This window comes from Scyliorhinus canicula, chromosome 18 (genome assembly GCF_902713615.1).
Source record: "Scyliorhinus canicula chromosome 18, sScyCan1.1, whole genome shotgun sequence".
NCBI classification, from domain to species: Eukaryota; Metazoa; Chordata; class Chondrichthyes; order Carcharhiniformes; family Scyliorhinidae; genus Scyliorhinus; species Scyliorhinus canicula.
Window position 1 is genome coordinate 79911776 of NC_052163.1, and position 19672 is coordinate 79931447.

General features: G+C 45.9%; 1 protein-coding gene across 1 annotated transcript in view; it reads right to left on the minus strand.

Moving 5' to 3' along the window:
• Window positions 1-1096: 1096 nt before the first annotated feature.
• Window positions 1097-19672, minus strand: part of LOC119953737 (interleukin-27 subunit beta-like) — a 47716-nt gene continuing 29140 nt past the window's right edge. Inside the window, exons 5-7 of the mRNA XM_038778302.1 lie at window positions 17003-17172; window positions 4609-4772; window positions 1097-1425 (exon numbers count right to left, since the gene is read on the minus strand). Coding sequence (XP_038634230.1) covers window positions 1276-1425; window positions 4609-4772; window positions 17003-17172 — 484 coding nt within the window. The 3' untranslated portion in view covers window positions 1097-1275. The remainder of the gene's footprint in view (window positions 1426-4608; window positions 4773-17002; window positions 17173-19672) is intronic.

Below are 19672 nucleotides of genomic sequence, written 5' to 3' on the forward strand. Positions count from 1 at the left end.
GCTTATGTCTGACTCCTGTCTGCTGCCAGTACACTGACTCCCTGGCTCATGTATGAGTGAGGCACTGCATTACATTGTTTCGTCCCTTTGCTCTGGAGGAGGAATATGGGTGAGGGCCTAGGGTTCACTGAATCATGCATGAATCCTATAACTGCAAATAAAACATTTGCACTGAGAGGACCTAACCGCCTGGCAGGCATGGAGGCCAATGGCAATCCATACCTGGGAAACACCACAGCCCCGTGCGGGGTCACCCCAGCCACTCGGCCTGTTCCCCTATCCCCCCTACCCTCAGACTTGTCAGGGCCCCCCTACCCCAGCCAGCCCGGTATCTGGCCGGGCAGTCCACAATCGCTCCTCTCCGTGTCCTACCTCCTCTCTCTCTCCCTCAGCAACCACCACGCCGGTGGTTTTTAAAAGCACAAGTGAACTGCATCATCGGGAACTCGGTCCATCAGAGGAGAGAATTGCGGAGGCCCCGGAGAAACCAGGTCGGGCCTGCTAATAATATGCAAATGATTATTCTTATTCGAGAGAAGAAGGCTAAGAGATTTGTTGGAGACATTCAAAATCATGAGTAGGTAACTGTTCCCACTTGTAAAAGGATCAAGAACGAGAGGGCACAGATTTAAAGTGATTTGCCAAAGAGGCAAGTGTGAAGATAAACCTTTTCACACAATGGGTGGATTAGGTCTGGAATGTTTTGCCTGGGAGTGTGGTGGAACCAGTTTCAGTGGAGGTATTCAAGAGGCCAATTAGGGTTGGGCAACTTATTCTGGCCTTGCCAACAGAACCCACATCCCATGAAAGAATATCACATTAAAAGTGAAGCAGATGGATTTTTATGACAATGTTCGTGGCAGCATCACTTCTAGCTTTTTAATCCACTTTTATTAATCCATTGAGTAGTAAATTTCTCCATTTGCCATGAGGAGACTTGAACTCATGTCTCCAATCATTGGTCCAGTTCTCTGGACTATTCATCCAGTAACATAACACTATGTTATCAAATGTAAAATAGCAAATATTAATATCTTTAAATTCTACATTTAGGGAAAGATAATGTCGCACATGACAAAGAAATGACGCGAAAAAGTGTGAAATATTCTGCAGTGTTTATTGGTAATGATGGTTTTGTGAAACCCTGCTCCTCTACGTCCTGCTCCTTTGATGGAATACCATGAGAATTATTGTGTTTCTGTTTACGGATATAAATGCATTTTAGCCAGAAGCAGCTTTAATTTCAGAGGGTCAGCGCAGAGACTGCTTAAACTCTCAGTTGGGCCATAAGCGTGCAGAAACGGTCGCACTCCAATCACTGGCTGCGCCATTGTCAACAAAATCCTTTGCTGCAACCTGCACAAAGTATAAAGCTCTGGATCGGAGCCCACTTAGGTTATAGCTGGTTTGGTCGCTGATCTCAATCTGTGAGGCAGAAGACAAAGAAGAAGCCAAGTTATCCAAAGCCTACAGATAACATTACAACTGAGAATAATGTTAATGAAGTACTGAGCACCGTTTCACATAACGTCACAGCTTCACAAGCACAGATCAATCCGAGAATTCTGATCATTTTGACAGCCACGTTTATGAGGAATCAATCTGCAGATCAGAGGTCCAGCTCCAATGTCATATCCTTAACTATAGATTTAATAAATTCCAGACTAGCTGCAGTTTTCCATCAGATTATGATGAGTTCAATTGAGAAGTCAATAGAGAAATGTGCTTTCCAAACTAGATACGTAAGTGTGGTCCAGTATATTTACTACATTCCACAATCCTTGAATTGTTGACACTTCTGGGTTCTATCTTGTTAAAGCATATGTACACCCAGCAACCTGTGTGATTCTATCTGTTGGCTAATGGTTGTCAGGTGAATGGAATCTGAGGGGATGATCAGCCAGAAAAAAATCTTTTCTCTAATTCTGAAGAAAATTTGATGGAAACAAATGTTATTCACATTGCAATAATTGCATTTCAAAACATGAGAATGACTATGGGTTCCATTGTGTTACACTCCTCCCATTGCAGCACTAAACAAAATAATGATTTTCAATGTGGGTGAGAGAAGTCTTTATGTATTACCAATATTACTTTTCACACAGAGGGTCTCTCTGTGCAATCATGACCCATGGTAATGTTACCTTGCTTGATTAACAGAAAGACTATTTACCTGGTGAGTGGAATGTGCTCTTGGGCTAGAATCCATGATAGTGAAAATCATATTTTGCAACAGACATTTAAGGGTCAAATAGCTAACCCCTCAAACTTTTCTTTTTTACCTTTGATAAAAGTTCTTTGATGGCCATATGCACCTTCCTGGAAATGTTGGGCTAGATTTTCCTTTGGGCTTCATGCTGAGAGAAAGACCAGAGGGTCAATGTTCCCCGAGACGAGCTCCAAAATGGCTGTCTAATGCTCACCATCCTAATAAGGGTAGAGGGTGTGCTCCCAATGTGTGCAGCCCCAATCAGAGGGCCATTAGCTCTGGCAACTTGGCAGTCCCACCAGGAGAGGTGGGTGCTGCTGAGGCAGATTGGACACCGTGAGGGCGTAACAATATGGAGGCTTGCACAGAATAAGACTCCTGAAGCTGGTATAGGCATTAGGGTGGATGGGAAAACTGCTGCCAGATGAGATGCAGTGGTGTTTGTAACTTTCCATCCTCACGGTCCCTCCATGGGGCATTGAGCATCCAGCTCTGATGGGCTCTGGCCTACCATAGGGAGACCACCTTGATTGAACTGAGGGGAGCTACTCTACTGGTAGGAACTACTGGCGATGCCACAAAATAGCTCTTACTATGGAGCCTTAATTGATAGGCCACCTCCATGGTGTCAGCAACCGTTACTAGCCCAACAGTGGGAAAGGTCCCCAGGGACGGGAATACATTGGGAAACTGCCCCCATCTCCATGGGTCCAGGGAAATGCAGCCCTCTGTCTAATATTTCTCAAAAGACCATAAATAATTTCAATTTAAATTACAAGTCCAGCAGTGACCAGTCTTACACCGCTGACCCTGAAATGGGAGTAAAGCTGCCTGCGATCCTATTGGCAGCTGCTGAGTGGGTAAAGAATAGGTTGTGAAGTGGCAGTGAATGAAGGGGAGATAATTGAGAAGGGGAGCAATTTCAAACATTTGCAAAATGGTAATCAGGAGAAACTTTCAGCATTTCAGCCTCGGAGTGAATTGATGAAGGACATTGCGCATTCTTTATCAAACCTGCTGAGCTTTCATCGTTTAGAAATCGATAGAATGGCCATCAGTTGTGTTGTCGAACAAGCAGTGCCAAACTACAGTAAAAAGATGCTGAAGGTAAAAACTTCACATACATAGAATTAACAGCACAGGAAAAGGCCATTCAGCCCCACCATTATGTGTAGGTTTCTATGCTCCATACGTGCAACCCTCCTTCTTATTCTACATCTATTGATGTATCTTCTATCCCTTTCTTCAACTAATTTGTGTGGTTCTACATTTTAACCATTCTCTGGATAAAGAAGCTTCGCCCAAATTCCTGACTGAATTAATTCATTCATATTTATGACACGTAATTTTCCTAGCTGGAAACATCTTGGTCCGGATTCTCCGTCCCTGAGGCTAAGGTGTTGTCACCGGGGCAGGATTAATGGAGTTCTCCACAGGAAATCTGGCGCTGCACTTGGACCACTTCACCGACCATGAGAGGCTAGCACCAGCACCATGGGGAACACGATCAATTCCAATGAGAAATGGTGTCGGATTCGCCGAGGGCGGGATTGGCACATGAGAGGCAGACAAGCTGCAGCCTCATATTAGCACTCTACTCCCCTCACTCATCCCAGTCAAGAGCGCGCCTATCTCATTGATGGGTTGGTTGGGGCCAGAGTGTATCTAGGGGGTAGCCTATGTGATACCCATATGACCTGTGGCACTAAGTTCACAGTGGGCAGTCAGCGGCGTGCCAGCCGCATGGCTGTCTTGCAGGCTGCGGCAATGATATTTCATGCCTGTCCAGCCCAACCCACAGCCCATCTCCTGGCCAGCCCCTGCACTCCGCCCGGCCCTAGCATAAGACCTCTGGCCAGTGGCACAACTGTCAGCACACTGTTGCGATGTTGGACACTTTCCGCCCCCGCTCTCTCTTCCTCATCAAACATGGCGCCTGTTTCACAATTTTTAAAAGCTCAAGTGAACCTCGCCGTCAGGAATTCCCCTCAGTGGGGGCGGAGGTATCAGAGATTATGGGGTCAGGCCCACTAATGATATGCCAACAGTGTTTACTGTACGCACGGAGTGTAATACATAGATTCCACTGTCAAGGCACCAGAGAATTGTGATTTGGCGTGAACATGACGCCCACCATGATTTCGGCGTCAAAACCAATTCTCCACGCAATCGCGTTTCACGATTCTGCCGATGGTGACGGAGAAACTCGTCCCTTCACTTTGAATACCCAAGTTCTTGTGTAGTTTTAAACGCCTACATCAGGAAATCCTGCAGCCTTCCCATCCAAGAACAAATCCCTTTGGTCTATTTCTTCTTTTCGGACTGTTAAAAGCTTTCAATTCGGATGCCATCACGATTCTACCTGTCCCTACAACAATAGCAGAAAAAGTTGTCCTTACCATTCTGTATCTCGTTGATCCCTCTGGCCAATACTTTATTCTGTATTTCAGCAAAAATAGACTGGGATCCGGCCACGTGACAGGTGGTTTCCACTGCAACAACAACTTCTTTGGTTGGTTGGGTATTGGAGAAACACTGACATCAGTCGGTGGATCTGGCTTGACTACAAGAAAGAGGGTATTGTTTTCAATATTTTGGGTGATTTATTGTGTTATGCTGTGAAGCGGGCTCATGGGGGTGTGTGTGTGTGTGTGTGTGTGTGTCATTAATTGAATTAAAGTCAACAGTTTCTCTGCACAGTGAGTACATCGAAGAAGTTTAAAGGCCGGTTTTCACTAAAAACGCGGCGAAGTGTTGGCGCTGGCATAAACACCAGAGTGTTTCATGCCAGCGTCAACGGGCCTCTTGGCCCAGCGATTCTGTAGCCCACAGGGGGCCAGCATGGTGCCAGAGCCTGCACTGCTCGCCGCTAGTCCACGCATCCGCGCGGTGGCCACTTCCGCACCGGCGTCACGCACCATGGCGGAGCCACACAGCAGGCCGGCACCAAAGAAGGTAAGCCCTCCCCAGATCGCGCCCGCCCGCCGGTCGATGGCCCTGATTGCTGTCGTGGCGGTCCCCCCCGGAGACTGATACCCACTCCCCCCACCAGGACGGCCACCGCAGCCGTGACGCCAAGCTCCCGCCGGGTGGAACCATAGGTGATCTAGGCCGGCAGGAACTCGGCCGATCAATCGTGGAGGACCACCGCGGGGGGCCTCTTTCAACGGGCCCCGACCGGCACCACATCGACCGCGCATGCTTCTCCAGTCACCGGTGAATCGTGACCCAGTGTCGGACCCAATTCTGAGGCCCCATTCTCTGCCCCCCGCGCTGTGCACCATTTCAGCGCGGTGCTTCGGAAAATCCCGGCCAAGGTGTCAAATGCATACACTTGATGTTAATATGGCCAAGTTGAATCATCAATAAATAAATAAGCCATGCATAGAAATCTGCAAATGGAGATAAAAATAGTTTGTTGTGTTTGCAGTGTTGGCTCGTGTAGACTTGAGAGATGAACAGACACTTCCAACACTGATGAAGGTTCAACTCAATTTTATTAACTACTTCTAACTAACTAACCCACGATGACTGTGGGTCTAAATGATGGTAACTTAAACTAGAGACCTAAGCCTTGTCCGAACCAGTTGATTCTCTCAGCACGTGGTGTGAGTCTGTGCTGGGCTGGATGAGTTCTTGTTACACTGAGAGGCAGCACCCAGAATGAACGGGAACCGTGATGCTCTCTGCCTTTATAGTGTGTGTATTCTAACTGGTGATTGGCTGTGGTGTTTGTACATGTTGATTGGTCCCTGTGTATGTCCATCAGTGTGTGTCTGCACCATGATATACTGGTGTATATTATGACATCCCTCCTTTTATAAAAAATGTTGATATAGGCATGTGAAAATAAATAGTGTGGGTGTGTGGAGAATGTACCTAGCTACGTGTGAGGTGCAAAGACATATGTACAAAGCTATATACAGAGAACAAGACTATTTACAGAGGAAGGTGCCTGGTGCAGATGACTACCATGAACTGGAACAACCAACGGATCTATTTACAAATCATTGGAGAACGAATGCAACAATGAAGGATATAGAATGTTTTTTTTCAGAAAGTCCACATGTGTACAGAGCTCATAAGGTCAGTCTCTGAGGTGGACACCAAACTTTCGTTGACCAGATAATAATGTCGTCGACATATACTCAGTCGCCGTCAATCCCCTCCATCATCTGCTCCATGATCCGATGGAAATCTTCGGACATAGAAATGATGCCGAATGGCATCCGGTTGGAGCAGAACCTGCCAAAGGGTGTGTTGAACGTACACAGCTTCCTGCTTGACTCATCTAGTTGGATCTGCCAGATACCCTTCGAGGCATCCAGTTTTGAGAATAGTTTGGCGTGGGCCATCTTGGACGTGAGCTCCTCACATTTCGGAATCGGGTAGTGCTCCCGCATGATATTCTGATTCAGATCTTTAGGATCAATACAGATTCGCAGCTCGTCGGACGGTTTCTTGATGCAGACCATGGAGCTTACCCAGTCTGTGGGTTCTGTGACCCTAGAGATGACTCCTTGGTCCTGGAGGTACTGGAATTGTTGCTTGAGGCGGTCCTTGAGGGGCGCTGGGACTCTGCGAGGTGCGTGAACGACAGGTGTGGTGTTGGGCTTGAGTAAGATTTTGTACGTGTACGGGAGCGTGCCCATGCCTTCGAAGACCTAATGGTATTGCTGGATGATGGAGTCAAGTTGCGCCCTGAACTCAGAGGATGCAGACACATCGCTTGAAGAGAGAGAGTGTACTCTCTGCACTAAGTGGAGCAGCTTGCATGCCTGCGCACCAACCAAGGAGGCTTTAGAGGCAGCAACAATCTCAAACGGGAGAATGACTGTGTGAGCACGGTGTGTCACCTCAAGGCGGCAGGAGCCGCTGGCGGCGATGGCATTGCTATTGTAGTCCAGCAATTTACACGCAGATGGCAGGACAGCAGGCTGTATGCAGAGCTTGTGAAAATCAGACGACGCGATGAGATTGGCAGAAACGCCAGTGTCCAGGCGGAACCTGACAGGGGACCGGTTGACCGTAAGGGTGGCACACCACACATCATCCTGGCCAACGCTGTGGACGTGGAAGGGTTCAGTGCCACGCTTGGGGGACGTCCTGTTCGTGGTAACGACGCCGATTTGGAACGGGACCTATGGGTCATTTCAGGCACAGTCGGAAGCAAGGTCTGGAGTAGGTTCATTGATGGCAGGCTGGATAGCCTTGAGGTCTCTGTGGGGCTGGGTGGACCTTCGAAAAGCAGCAGGCAGGGAGGATCTGCATATTGTAGCATAGTGGCCTCGTTTGCCACACTCCAGGCAGTGTTGGGACTTCGCAGGACATTGCCGCTTTAAGTGGGCGGAGCCACAGTTGCCGCACGCCGGGATGTTCGTCGCGCGACCACGCATGCGCGGGGCGATCCAGCATGGCGCGCACCTGCGCGAAGCAGTCCGTGACATCAGCACGCTTGCTGCGTGTAAGCGCGGGACTCCACGAGAAGCGCACACAATGGCCGCCATCGTTCGGATTCGGAGCCTGAAAACATTTAATCATTTGGACCCGTTCTGCCTCGTACGGGGCTTGCCGCGCCTTTTCAGCGGCCTGGATGCAGGAGTAGCGCGTTGAGGCATGTTCATGAAGTACACATGTCTCAATGGCCGTGGAGAGATTGAACTGCTTTACATTTAGTAGCTGCTAGCGCAGGGGCTCGGCTTGAACACCAAAAACAATCTGGTCACGGAGCATGGAGTCAGAGGTGGACCCGTAGTTGCAGGGCTGCGCAAGGACATGGAGGTGGGTAATAAAGGACTGGAAAGGCTCGTCCTGACCCTGGATTCGCTGCTGGAACATGTATCTCTCGAAGCTCTCATTGACCTTGACCGCGCAGTGGCTGTTGAACTTTAGAATTACGGTCTTGAACTTCGATTTGTCCTCCCCCTCATCGAAGGTGAGCGAGTTGAAAATGTGCAGAGCGTGGTCCCCGGCTGTGAAGAGGAAGAGAGCAATCTTCTGTGCGCCTGAGTCAGCTTCCATGTCTCTGGCCTCGAGGTACAGCTGGAACCGCTGTTTGAAAGTTTCCAGTTGGAGCCCAGATTCCCTGCAATGCGGAGAGGCGGCGGTGGGCGAACGGAGTCCATTCTGCAGGATGGCGCGAGACTGGTGGAAGGCAGATCACTGAAAGGTAGGTCTGAGAAGTGCTATCATCCCTCAACTTCTGGTACCATGAAGTGTTGGCTAGTGTAGACTTGAGAGATGAACAGACACTTCCAACACTGATGAAGGTTCAACTCAATTTTATTAACTACTTCTAACTAACTAACACATGATGTCTGTGGGTCTAAATGATGCTAACTTAAACTAGAGACCTAAGCTTTGTCCGAACCAGCTGATTCTCTCAGCACGTGGTGTGAGTCTGTGCTGGGCTGGATGAGTTCTTGTTACACTGAGAGGCAGCACCCAGAATGAGCGGGAACCGTGGTGCCCTCTGCCTTTATAGTGTGTGTATTCTAACTGGTGATTGGCTGCGGTGTTTGTACATGTTGATTGGTCCCTGTGTGTGTCCATGAGTGTGTGTCTGCACCATGATATACTGGGTATATTATGACAGTGTTAAATTTCAAAGGCAAGTTAAAAAGATTTACAACTTGGAAAAGGTCATAAATAAAGATAAGTTATTCAAATTTATTTTACTCCAATGAAGTGCCAATAGGGAGAAAAAGATATAGTTTTGTATTCTGGGAAAGGTAAGTTTCAAAGAAGGCTGAGGGCAATGGAATAAAGATGGATGAAAATAAAAGCTACTTAAGGAGAGATATGAGATCTGTATTAGGAGTGACCATGTCAGACCTTCTGGAGTGTGGTCTGTGCTGGAAGAGAACTGTGACAGAACAAAGTGAGCTTCAGCTAACCCAGTAAAGTGTCAGTTCTTTGAGAAAACTAGACATAGAATTTACAGTGCAGAAGGAGGCCATTCGGCCCATCGAGTCTGCACTGACTCTTGGAAAGAGCACCCCACCCAAGGTCCACACCTCCATCCTATCCCATAACCCAGTAACCCTACCCAACACTAAGGGCAATTTTGGACATTAAGGACAATTTAGCATGGCCAATCCACCTAACCTACACATTTTTGGACTGTGGGAGGAAACCGGAGCACCCGGAGGAAACCCACGCACACACGGGGAGGATGTGCAGACTCCGCACAGACAGTGACCCAAGCCGGAATCGAACCTGGGACCCTGGAGCTGTGAAGCAGTTGTGCTATCCACAATGCTACTGTGCTGCCCTTATAATAATAATAAGCTTTTATTGTCACAAGTATTAAGTTGCTGTGAAATACCCCTAGTCGCCGCGTTCCGGCACCTGTTCGGGTAAGCTGGAATTGAACCCGCACTGCTTGCCTTGTTCTGCATCACAAACCAGCTGTCTAGACCACTGAGCTAAACCAGCAAAATAAACTTTAGGCCGAGACCTCTGGGTTTTGTTTTAACGTTTGTTGAATTCCATAACAGTGTGGGAGTGAGAGAAGTCCGAAGACATACCACCCCTCCCACAAACATGGAGTTGCCTTGTGTTAATATTGCTGGGTTTTTGTAGATTTAAACATCTATTCGGGGAACAGAGTCTAACCAAGCAGCAAATCATTTGGAGGGAATGTTCTGTAAGTTTAATTTTAACTGTGTAAATGTAATCTTGTGTGTTTAAGTTTTTTTTTGTTGAGAAATATTTTAATTTAATCTTTAAAATCTCCAAAAATTATACTGGAATTCTTGGCGTCTGACTTCGCCACATTTATCTGCTCATGGCAAAACTAAAAGAAAATGACTGTGATAATGTGCCAAGTTTCCCTTTGGGATTTGGTTTGCATGGTTTAAGAACAAACAAAGAACAAAGAAAAGTACAACACAGCCTACCTGATCATAACATACAGGTAAAAGACACAGTTGAAATTCCTATTTTGAAAAAAGTTGCTTTCATTTAGTGTGTAACAATATCAAATTTAGATACTATGATTTCTTGGGTTAGTTTTCAAAAATTTTTCAATAGTTAATTATATTGGTTTCTGCACATTGGGCTACATGTTACTGATTAATCCATGTCTTGGAATTTCATGGGTAGTGTGTCTGGTAGGTTCAAAGACCAGATCTATTTATTGTTAAAGCTGTGGAGAGATTTCATAAAGATACATAAAATAATGCAAGGGTTAGATTGTATATCAGTCAGTAGATTATTTCAGTTTGCTGATTGGGGAGGACCAGGGGACTTATATTTGAAGTATACAGGAGTAGGAATAGGTTGGATGCCAGAAATTTTCAGGAAGGCATTGCCAATTTATAGATTGTGTGTTGATGTTCTACTCTGCTCGTATGGGAGATCAAACAGTTCTTGGCTGGGGCAGAGATCATTTCATGTTAAAACAGTTAATGAAAACAAGGATAAGGTGAAGAAAGATATTACTATTTTTAATATTTTGGGGGTTTTGGTGCTATGCTATGAATCAGGCTAATGGTTGTGACTGTGAATATAAGTAAATTAAGATGGGGAGAAAGTGTCTGCAAAGTTGAGGACATCAAGTAATTCTAGATGGGAAAAGCATGCACTTGAAGTAAATATTTCAACATTGAATCTTCTACAAGTAAATAAACTATGTGCAGAAGTTTGCATGAGGAGATAAAGAAGGTTTGTTGTGTTCAGTTGTGAATTTCAAAGAGATATAAAAAAAGGTTTACAACTTGGAAAAGATCATAAGTAAATAGAACATAGAACATTGAACAGTACAGCACAGAACAGGCCCTTCGGCCCTCGATGTTGTGCCGAGCAATGATCACCCTACTCAAGCCCACGTATCCACCCTATACCAGTAACCCAACAACCCCCATTAACCTTATTTTTAGGACACTAAGGGAAATTTAGCCTGGCCAATCCACCTAACCCGCACATCTTTGGACTGTGGGAGGAAACCGGAGCACCCGGAGGAAACCCACGCACACACGGGGAGGACGTGCAGATTCCGCACAGACAGTGACCCAGCCGGGAATCGAACCTGGGACCCTGGAGCTGTGAAGCATTTATGCTAACCTCCATGCTACCGTGCTGCCCACAAATAAGGCAGAGTTGTTAGGTTTTATTTTAGCTGAAAGTGGGATAATAGAGAGAACATGAAAGATGTTTATACTCTGGGAAAGGTGAGTTTCAAAGAAATATATGGATAAAATGAAAGAGAAACAAAGCTACTTAAGGAGAGATGCAAGACCTATGGTGGGTGTGGCCAAGGAAGAACTCCTATATTGCTGCTCTGTGCTGGGAAAAGGAGATATGAAGAAAGTGAGCAACGTTCCAGGTAAGCCAGAAAAATGCATGTTTTTCAGAAAGCAGGGTTTTGTTTTTAAAGTTTCTTGAATCTCCACAGCAGTGTGGGAGTGAGGGAGAAGGTTTGTGACCATAAGACCATACATCATAAGACATAGAAGCAGAATTAGGCCACTCAGCCCATCGTGTCTGCTCCGCCATTCAATCATGGTTGATATTTTTCTCATCCCCATTCTCCTGCTTTCTCCCCTTAACCCCTGACCCCTTATTAATCAAGACATCCCTTCCCTACAAAAACAGCGTATTTGACTTGTGGCAATTTATTGGAATGTTTAAAATTAAACATAAGGGATTATTGCCAAAAGATATGTCTATTTGCGAGTCGAACGAATCAATTAGGAAATATTTCTGAGGGAATATTCCATTCAACTGCTGTTACATGTATAAATGCAATCTTGTGTGTTTAAGTTTTCTTTTCTTTTTGTTAATGTTTTAATTTAATATTTAAACTCTCCAAATGTGTTACTGTAATGTGTGGCTTCTGACATCATTACACATATCTTCTTGTTGTCAAAATACAAAAAGAAAACAGTTGTGATAGCTTGCCAAGTTTCCCTTTGGGAAGGGCAGCACGGTGGCCTAGTGGTTAGCACAACCGCCTCACGGCGCTGAGGTCCCAGGTTCGATCCCGGCTCTGGGTCACTGTCCGTGTGGAGTTTGCACATTCTCCCCGTGTCTGCGTGGGTTTCGCCCCCACAACCCAAAAATGTGCAGAGTAGGTGGATTGGCCATGCTAAATTGCCCCTTAATTGGAAAAAATAATTGGGTAATCTAAATTTATACAAAAAAAAAAGTTTCCCTTTGGGATCTGGTTTGCACAGAAATTACCATCTACTGAATCATAATAATACATAATATAAACTTTCATCAAGTAAAAAGATTACTAGCCTAGCCCAGTAGCATGCCCAGCAGTGAAAGCAATGTGCATGTGACATTGTGAGCACACTAGAAGATCTGGTTAATGAAGGGACACATAGTGAGAGATTGTGACATAGCAGTAATGTCAACTGATTAGTAATCCAGGGGCCCAGGCTAATGCTCTGGGGACAAGGGTTCAATTCCGACTATGGCAGCGAGTGGAATTAAAATTCAGCTAATAGCTCTGGAACTAAATAATGACCATGAAACCATTGTTAATTATTATAAAAACCCATCTTAGTCATTACTGCCCTTTAAGGAAGGAACTCTACCATCCATATCTGGTCTGATGTTCATTTGACTCCAGACCCACAGCAATGTGGTTGATCGTTTTTGGAAATTATTCTTATTACATTTTTAACCTTTCATACAAAAGAATATAAAAGGCATGAACTATAACAAACATTCTTTAATAAGATTCCATCAATTAACACTTTTTACAAAAACTCTCACCTCCAACACCCCCCCCCCCCCCCCCCCCTTGTCCCGCCTGGGCTATCCCCCCCCCCCCCCCCCCCCCCCCCCATAAACAAGTAAGCCCCCATCCCTCCTTAAATTCTAGCAGTGATAAATTCTTTGAAATACACTGTGACCACTCGCCAATTTTCGATAAAACCCCTCTATCGATCCTCTCAAGGTATATTTGACCTTCTCGAGGCACACAAATGCCATCAACTCACCTAGACATGCTGAACCTTTGGCAGTGTTGCAATCTTCCAGCTGAATAAGATTTGCGTCCGAGCAAACAACAAAGCAAAGGCCAGGTCATCAGCCCCTGCTCCCGTCCGCAGTTCCTGCACATCGGAGACCCCAAAAATCGCTACCAGTGAGCAGGGTTTCACCTCCACGTTCAGGACCTTCAAGAAAGGACCCCCAAAACTCTACCAGCCTGGGGAATGACCAGAACGTGTAGGTGTGTGCTGTGTGGGCTCCCTTGAACAACCTTCACACCTATCTTCCGTCTCTTCAAAAAAGCGGCTCATCCTCGCTTTAGTGAGGTGAGCACGGAAAACTACCTTTAGCTGAATGAAGCTCAGCTTTGCGCAGGACAATGCCGCATTCACCCTCCTCAACACATCACATCAAATCCCTTCCTGTAGTATCGACCCCAACTCCTCCATCTATTTTGCCTTCACTTCACCCCCTCAACCAGACCCAATTTCTTCACCGTTATGCGCTGGTTAATCCTGAATGTACTAACCTCCACCGATCTTGAGCATGATAAAATCCGTTCCAACAAGGTGGATTGCTGAACCACCGGAAAGGCTGGAAAAACTTCTCAACCCAGCTCCACACCCGAAGGTACCTAAGTCCGTCTGCGACCGAAAGCCTGTATTTCTCTTTAAACTCTTAAATACTCTTAAATACCCTCACAATGGCTTAGCAAGCCACCCAGTTGTGTCAAAACCACTACTAAAAGGAATACAATTGGATGGATTACCCAGTATCGACTGAGGCACCAGAAACATAAACAGCAACCCTGTCGACCATTCAAATTCATCCTTATTAACACCTCAAGGTCATGCCAAAATTGTGAGACCTGTCACACCAACTGGTCAAACAGCCTGACATAGTAATTCTCATAGAATCATACCTTACAGACAATGTACCAGACAACACCATCACTAACCCTGGGTATGTCCTGTACAACCAACTGGACAGACCCAGCTGAAGTGACGACACAGTGTGTAAGAGTCCTTTCTGTTTCCCCAGAGCCACTCAGCACCTGACCACATTACAAACATAATAATAATAATCTTTATTGTCACAAGTAGGCTTACATTTACCTTTACACTGTAATGAAGTTATTGTGAAAAGCCCCTAGTCGCCACACTCCGGCGCCTGTTCGGGTACACAGAAGGAGAATTCAGAATTTCCAATTCACCTAACAGCACACCTTTCGGTACTTGTGGAAGGAAACCGGAGCACCCGGAGTAAACCCACGCAGACACGGAGAGAACATGCAGACTCAGCACAGACAGTGACCCAAGCTGGGAATCGAACCTGGGACCCTGGCGCTGCGAAGCAAGAGTGGTAACCACTGTGCTATCCTGCTGCCCAATCAAGGACAGAAGAGCTGAACTCCAGAGGTGAGATGAGACTGACTTCCCTTGACATCATGGTGACATTTGACCAAGTATGGCATCAAGAGCTTTAGCAAAACTGGAGTATATGAGAATTAGGGGGAAAACGTCCCACTGGTTCGATTCTTACCTGGTACAATGCAAGCTAGTAGTGGGTGTTGGAAGTCAGTCATTTTAACTCTCGAATATAGCTGCAGGAGTTCCTCAGGGTAGTGCCTGAGGCCCAACCATCTTCAGCTGCTTCATCAATGGCCTTTCTTCCATCATACAGTCAGAAGTGAGGATGTTCGCTGATGACTGCACAATGTTCAGCACCATTTGCAGCTCCTCAGATACTGAATGTTCAAATGCAGCAAGAGCTGGACAATATCCAGGTATGGCCTGACAAGTGGCAAGTAACATTCCTGACACTCAAGTGCCAGACAATGACCATCTCCAACAAGAGAGAATCAGGGGCATCAGGGTGGCACAGTGGTTAGCACGGCTGCCTCACAGCACCAGGGACCTGGGTTTGATTCTGGCCTTGGGTAACTGTCCGTGTGGAGTTTGCACTTTCTCCCCGTGTCTGCATGGGTTTCCTCCAGGTGTTCTGGTTTCCTCCCACAGTCCAAATGTGTGCAGGTTAGGTGGATTGGCCATGATAAATTGATCTTAGTGTCTAAAGATGTGCAGGTTAACTGGGGTTAGGGGGTACGGTGGGGAGTGGGCCTAGATAAGGTGCTGTCAGAGAATTGGTGCAGACTCAATGGGCCAAATGGTCTACTTCTGCAGTGTAGGGATTCTATGGATTCTATGGAATCTTGCCATCTCCCCTTGGTATTCAGAGGCATTGCTGAGTCCCTCAGTATCAACATCTTGGGGGTTACCATTGACTAGAAATTTAACTGGACTAGCCATATAAAAACTGTGACTATAGGAGCAGCTTGAGTGTGTCACCTCCTGACTCCCCAAAGCTTTTCCACCATCCCCAAAGCACAAGTTAGGGGTGTAATGGAATATTGCCTATTTGCCTGGAGTGCAGCTCCAACCACACCCAAGACGCTTGACACCATCCAGGGCAAAGCAGCCCACTTGATTAGCACCCCAACTGCCACTATCAATATTTTCTCCCTCCACCACCAATGCACATTGGCAGCTGTGTGCACCATCTACAAGATGCAATTAAGGAACTCACCAAGGCTCCTTAGACAGCATATTCCAAACCCACCACCTCTAACATCTGGAAGGACAATGGCAGCAGCTGCATGTGAACACCACCATTTAGAAATTCCCCTCCAAGACACACACCATCTTGTCTCGAAAATATGTCACTGTTCCTTCATGTCACTTGTTCAAAATCCTGGAACTCCCTCCCTCACAGCACTTTAGGTATGCCTACATCACAGGGACTGCTGCAGTTCAAGAAGGCAGCTCATCACCACCTTGGCAAGGGCAATTGGAGATGGGCAATAAATATTGGCCTAGCCACTGATGTCCCTATCCCATGAAAGAATAAAAGCAATAATAAAAGTCAGAATGGTTTTGAAGGACAATGTCACTCTAGCACAGAGGGATTGGTTATCAAAGGACAGAATAGAAGCATGTCTACTGTGCAACATGTCGTGGTATAAATCTGCTTAATCATTTATATGCCCGAATCATCCATTGGTAACTCTGACTTTGATAAGCACAGTCAGTTACCAATACAGCTGCAGTATCAGCAAGATTTAGAAGGTTTTGATTCCACAATCCCACTTCACTGGTCTGAGCAGACAATCTGGGTAGGCACTGTTAGTGTAGCCCTGAGGGATTGTTGCTCTGTCAGAGGTGCAGTCTTTCAGCTGACCTATTAGACCAGATCCACAACTGCACTCTCATGTGAACATATAAGTTCCCATGCACTGCCCCTGGTTTTTGAAAACAGAGCAACATCTTCTTCTGGTGTGTAATGAGCTTGTGTACTTCACACATCATCAGGCTGCTGAGCCTGATGAATAGGTGCTACGTGTTCTAATCTAGAAAGTAACCGTGTGAAGGATAAAACTGGAGCCAATCTTTACACACTTGGATAAGCATTTATTTAAAGAGATACACCTTACAAGCATGCCCCGCCTAACCCAACAATCACAGTTTCAGTCTCTTTCTATTCATTTGGACACATTTGAGTCTCTTAGTGCCCACCGCATGCAGTTGAATACCAACGTCTGGGTCAGAAACCACAGAGCCACACTATTAAAGCTTATACTATACCATTTAAAATAAATCCATGTGTTTATGAAACAGCAACATGAGACTTGGCATGTAAATGTGTTGATTATCAAAGTTGCAGAGCTCATTTCAAAACATAGGGCATAGGTCATGAGATAAGTCACAGATTGAATTACAAATAGTGACACAGATCGTGACGCACACACATTTCTGATTTACACTGGAATGGATAAATAGTGTCACTTACTTATCTTCTCCACAATAAACTGGTTAATAGTGGATCTGAATCCCAGTGGGTTTGTTGCTGTCACTTTCAATGTGTAAGGAATCTTTGAAAAGAGTTGGATATCCTCGATTATACAGTTCCCCTGCAGCGTCTCTTCACTTGAGCAATGTTCAGCATCTCCAATTCCATATCTTTCAAAAATATAAAGGGATTTCCATCAATACAAATCAAATCAGAAATACCAATAGGCTGATTATTAATTGAGCACCATAGGCGTTCCTAATGGTTTTCCCTGGGAGTTTGGTCTGTAGCTGTAGGGGGTAAAGGCTCCTTGCAGGAACATATGAGACAGAAAGGGGCCCCCCAACTCTCCTGCCATGTATTCCAGGGACAGCATTTATTCAGTAATCCAGCACAGGTCATCTATTATAAGGTGTTAAAATGGACTGCTTCCTGCTGAGAGATAACCTCGTTGAGAGGAGCCCATTCATCACAGAGAGCCTTCCTGTACCCCAACCCATTTACTGAACATCAAGCCCTATCGACTATCCGTCTTATTCCAAATACTTAGTAGTCTTGGAATAAAAATATTTTTTTTAACAATCATTCTTATTGACTTTTCAATCATTTAAATGTTTCCTCTGGTCATACTATCTTGGCTTAATTTGAAGTAATTTGAAAGATTATTTTCCCGGGACAATTTAATATTAATTACATTCCTCCTTCCATTCTCTGTCTGAGGTGAGTCCACGGTGGATTTTTTTGCTAGGGTGGGGCAAGGGGGTGTTAGGCCCAGAGTTTACCGCAGCTGGGACGGACCAAACCCTGCACTTATGGCAGTTTGGATTACTAACGCAAAACAATCTGAACTGAGGCCTTTCCCAGCTGGCACGTGTGGACAAGGCCTGAGGTTCGCCGGGACCTGAAGATGTCAACCACAGAGCAGGAAATGAAGGTTAGAATTGTTTCATTTATTTAAATTTGAATAATTTTAAATCTTATTTCACGGCACACCTGTTTATCTTTATTCATTCATGTGGGCATTGCTGGCTAGGTCATCATATGTTAAGAGTCAACCACACTGCTGTGGGTCTGTAGGCCAGGCCAGGTAAGGACGATAAATTTCCTTCAGAGAGGACATCAATAAACAGATGGGTTTTTATAACAATCAACAATGGTTTAATGGTCATCATTAGACATTTTAAATTGAAAATAAAATTTCCCCATCTGCCATGGTGAGTTTGAACCCACACCCCCAGAGCATTACCTGGGTCTCTGGATTACTAGTCCAGTGACAATACCACTATGCCACAACGTCCCCTGACCAGTGGGGAGCCTCTGGTCAAGTGATTTCTGATTAAATTCATTTTAACAACAGCCATATGTGAAATGGATCCTAGAGGGCTGGTTTAGCACAGGGCTAAAGAGCTGGCTTTTAAAGCAGACCAAGGCAGGCCAGCAGCACGGTTCAATTCCTGTACTAGCCTCCCCGAACAGGCGCCGGAATATGGCGACTAGGGGCTTTTCACAGTAACTTCATTTGAAGCCGACTTGTGACAATAGGTGATTTTCATTTCATTGGCAGCTCTCAGACCCAAGCTACCACTGTCCCCATGGCCCTATTTCTTCCTTGACTTCTTTCGGTCTGTGCCCCAACCTTTTTGTGATAACCCCCACGCGACCCACGTAGATAACCAGATTGATCTCCCGTGGGGCCTGACAAGCTCAAGCTCCCCAGTGAGGGGCTAAGGCCCAACAGTGGACTTGTAAATACCCCGAGGAAAAGGCCAGCCCAGGAAGGAGCCAGCATCTTAAAATGGTCCAGGCTGAGACTTGGGCTGTTGCTTAGTTGCTGTTTTTCCTAGCTGTGAGTAGGAAATAAAGTACTTTGACCGACATTTTCGGGACTCCTCATCGATTACAATATTGGCAACAAGGATAAAATGGAGCTGTAGATGGCGCTGCAGGCCACTCAGACTATGCCTGCTTCTTTCTCGACACAAAGAAGCAATGTTTGCACTGTTTCAAAAATGCTGCTGTTTGGGTAGACTTGACATGTTTGATGTGGAAAACTAGGCTCAATATGCAGTGCGTATGAGCTATTTCTTCATGGCAAATGCTCTGACTGGGGAAGATCGCCAGAAGGTGATTCTTTTGACCTACTGTGGGGCCGCCCACTTTCAGCGTCATAATGAGCTTAATTTACCCTGCGACCCCAGACTCCAGGACATTTGAGGAATTGGTGGCGAGTGTAACAAACCACTATGACCCCAGGTCACTGTCCAAAGATACCGATTTAAAATGGCCGAGAGAACCCTTGGGAGTCTGTTACTGAGTTTCTAGCACGATTGTGCAAACTGGCGGAACACTGCGACTGCAGGCCTTCCCTATCCGATACACTACGAGGCCGCCTTGTGTGCAGCGTAAACAACATGATAATGAGCGGAAATTGCTGGCCAAACATCATTGGACTTTAAAACATCTATCTCCCTTTCATGGGAGAGCGTGGAGATGGGAGTCCGGGAGCTCCAGGGTTCTTCGGGAATGGAGGTGAATAGTGTGGGATGCCCGCTAGTCAAACAAGCAGCGGCCTTCGGGAGCAGGGCCTCTGGGACCCCACCCTTGCCCAAACACCATCGGAGCCAGGCCTATTGGCTGAGGACCACTTCAGCCAGACCAGACAGCTCCCCA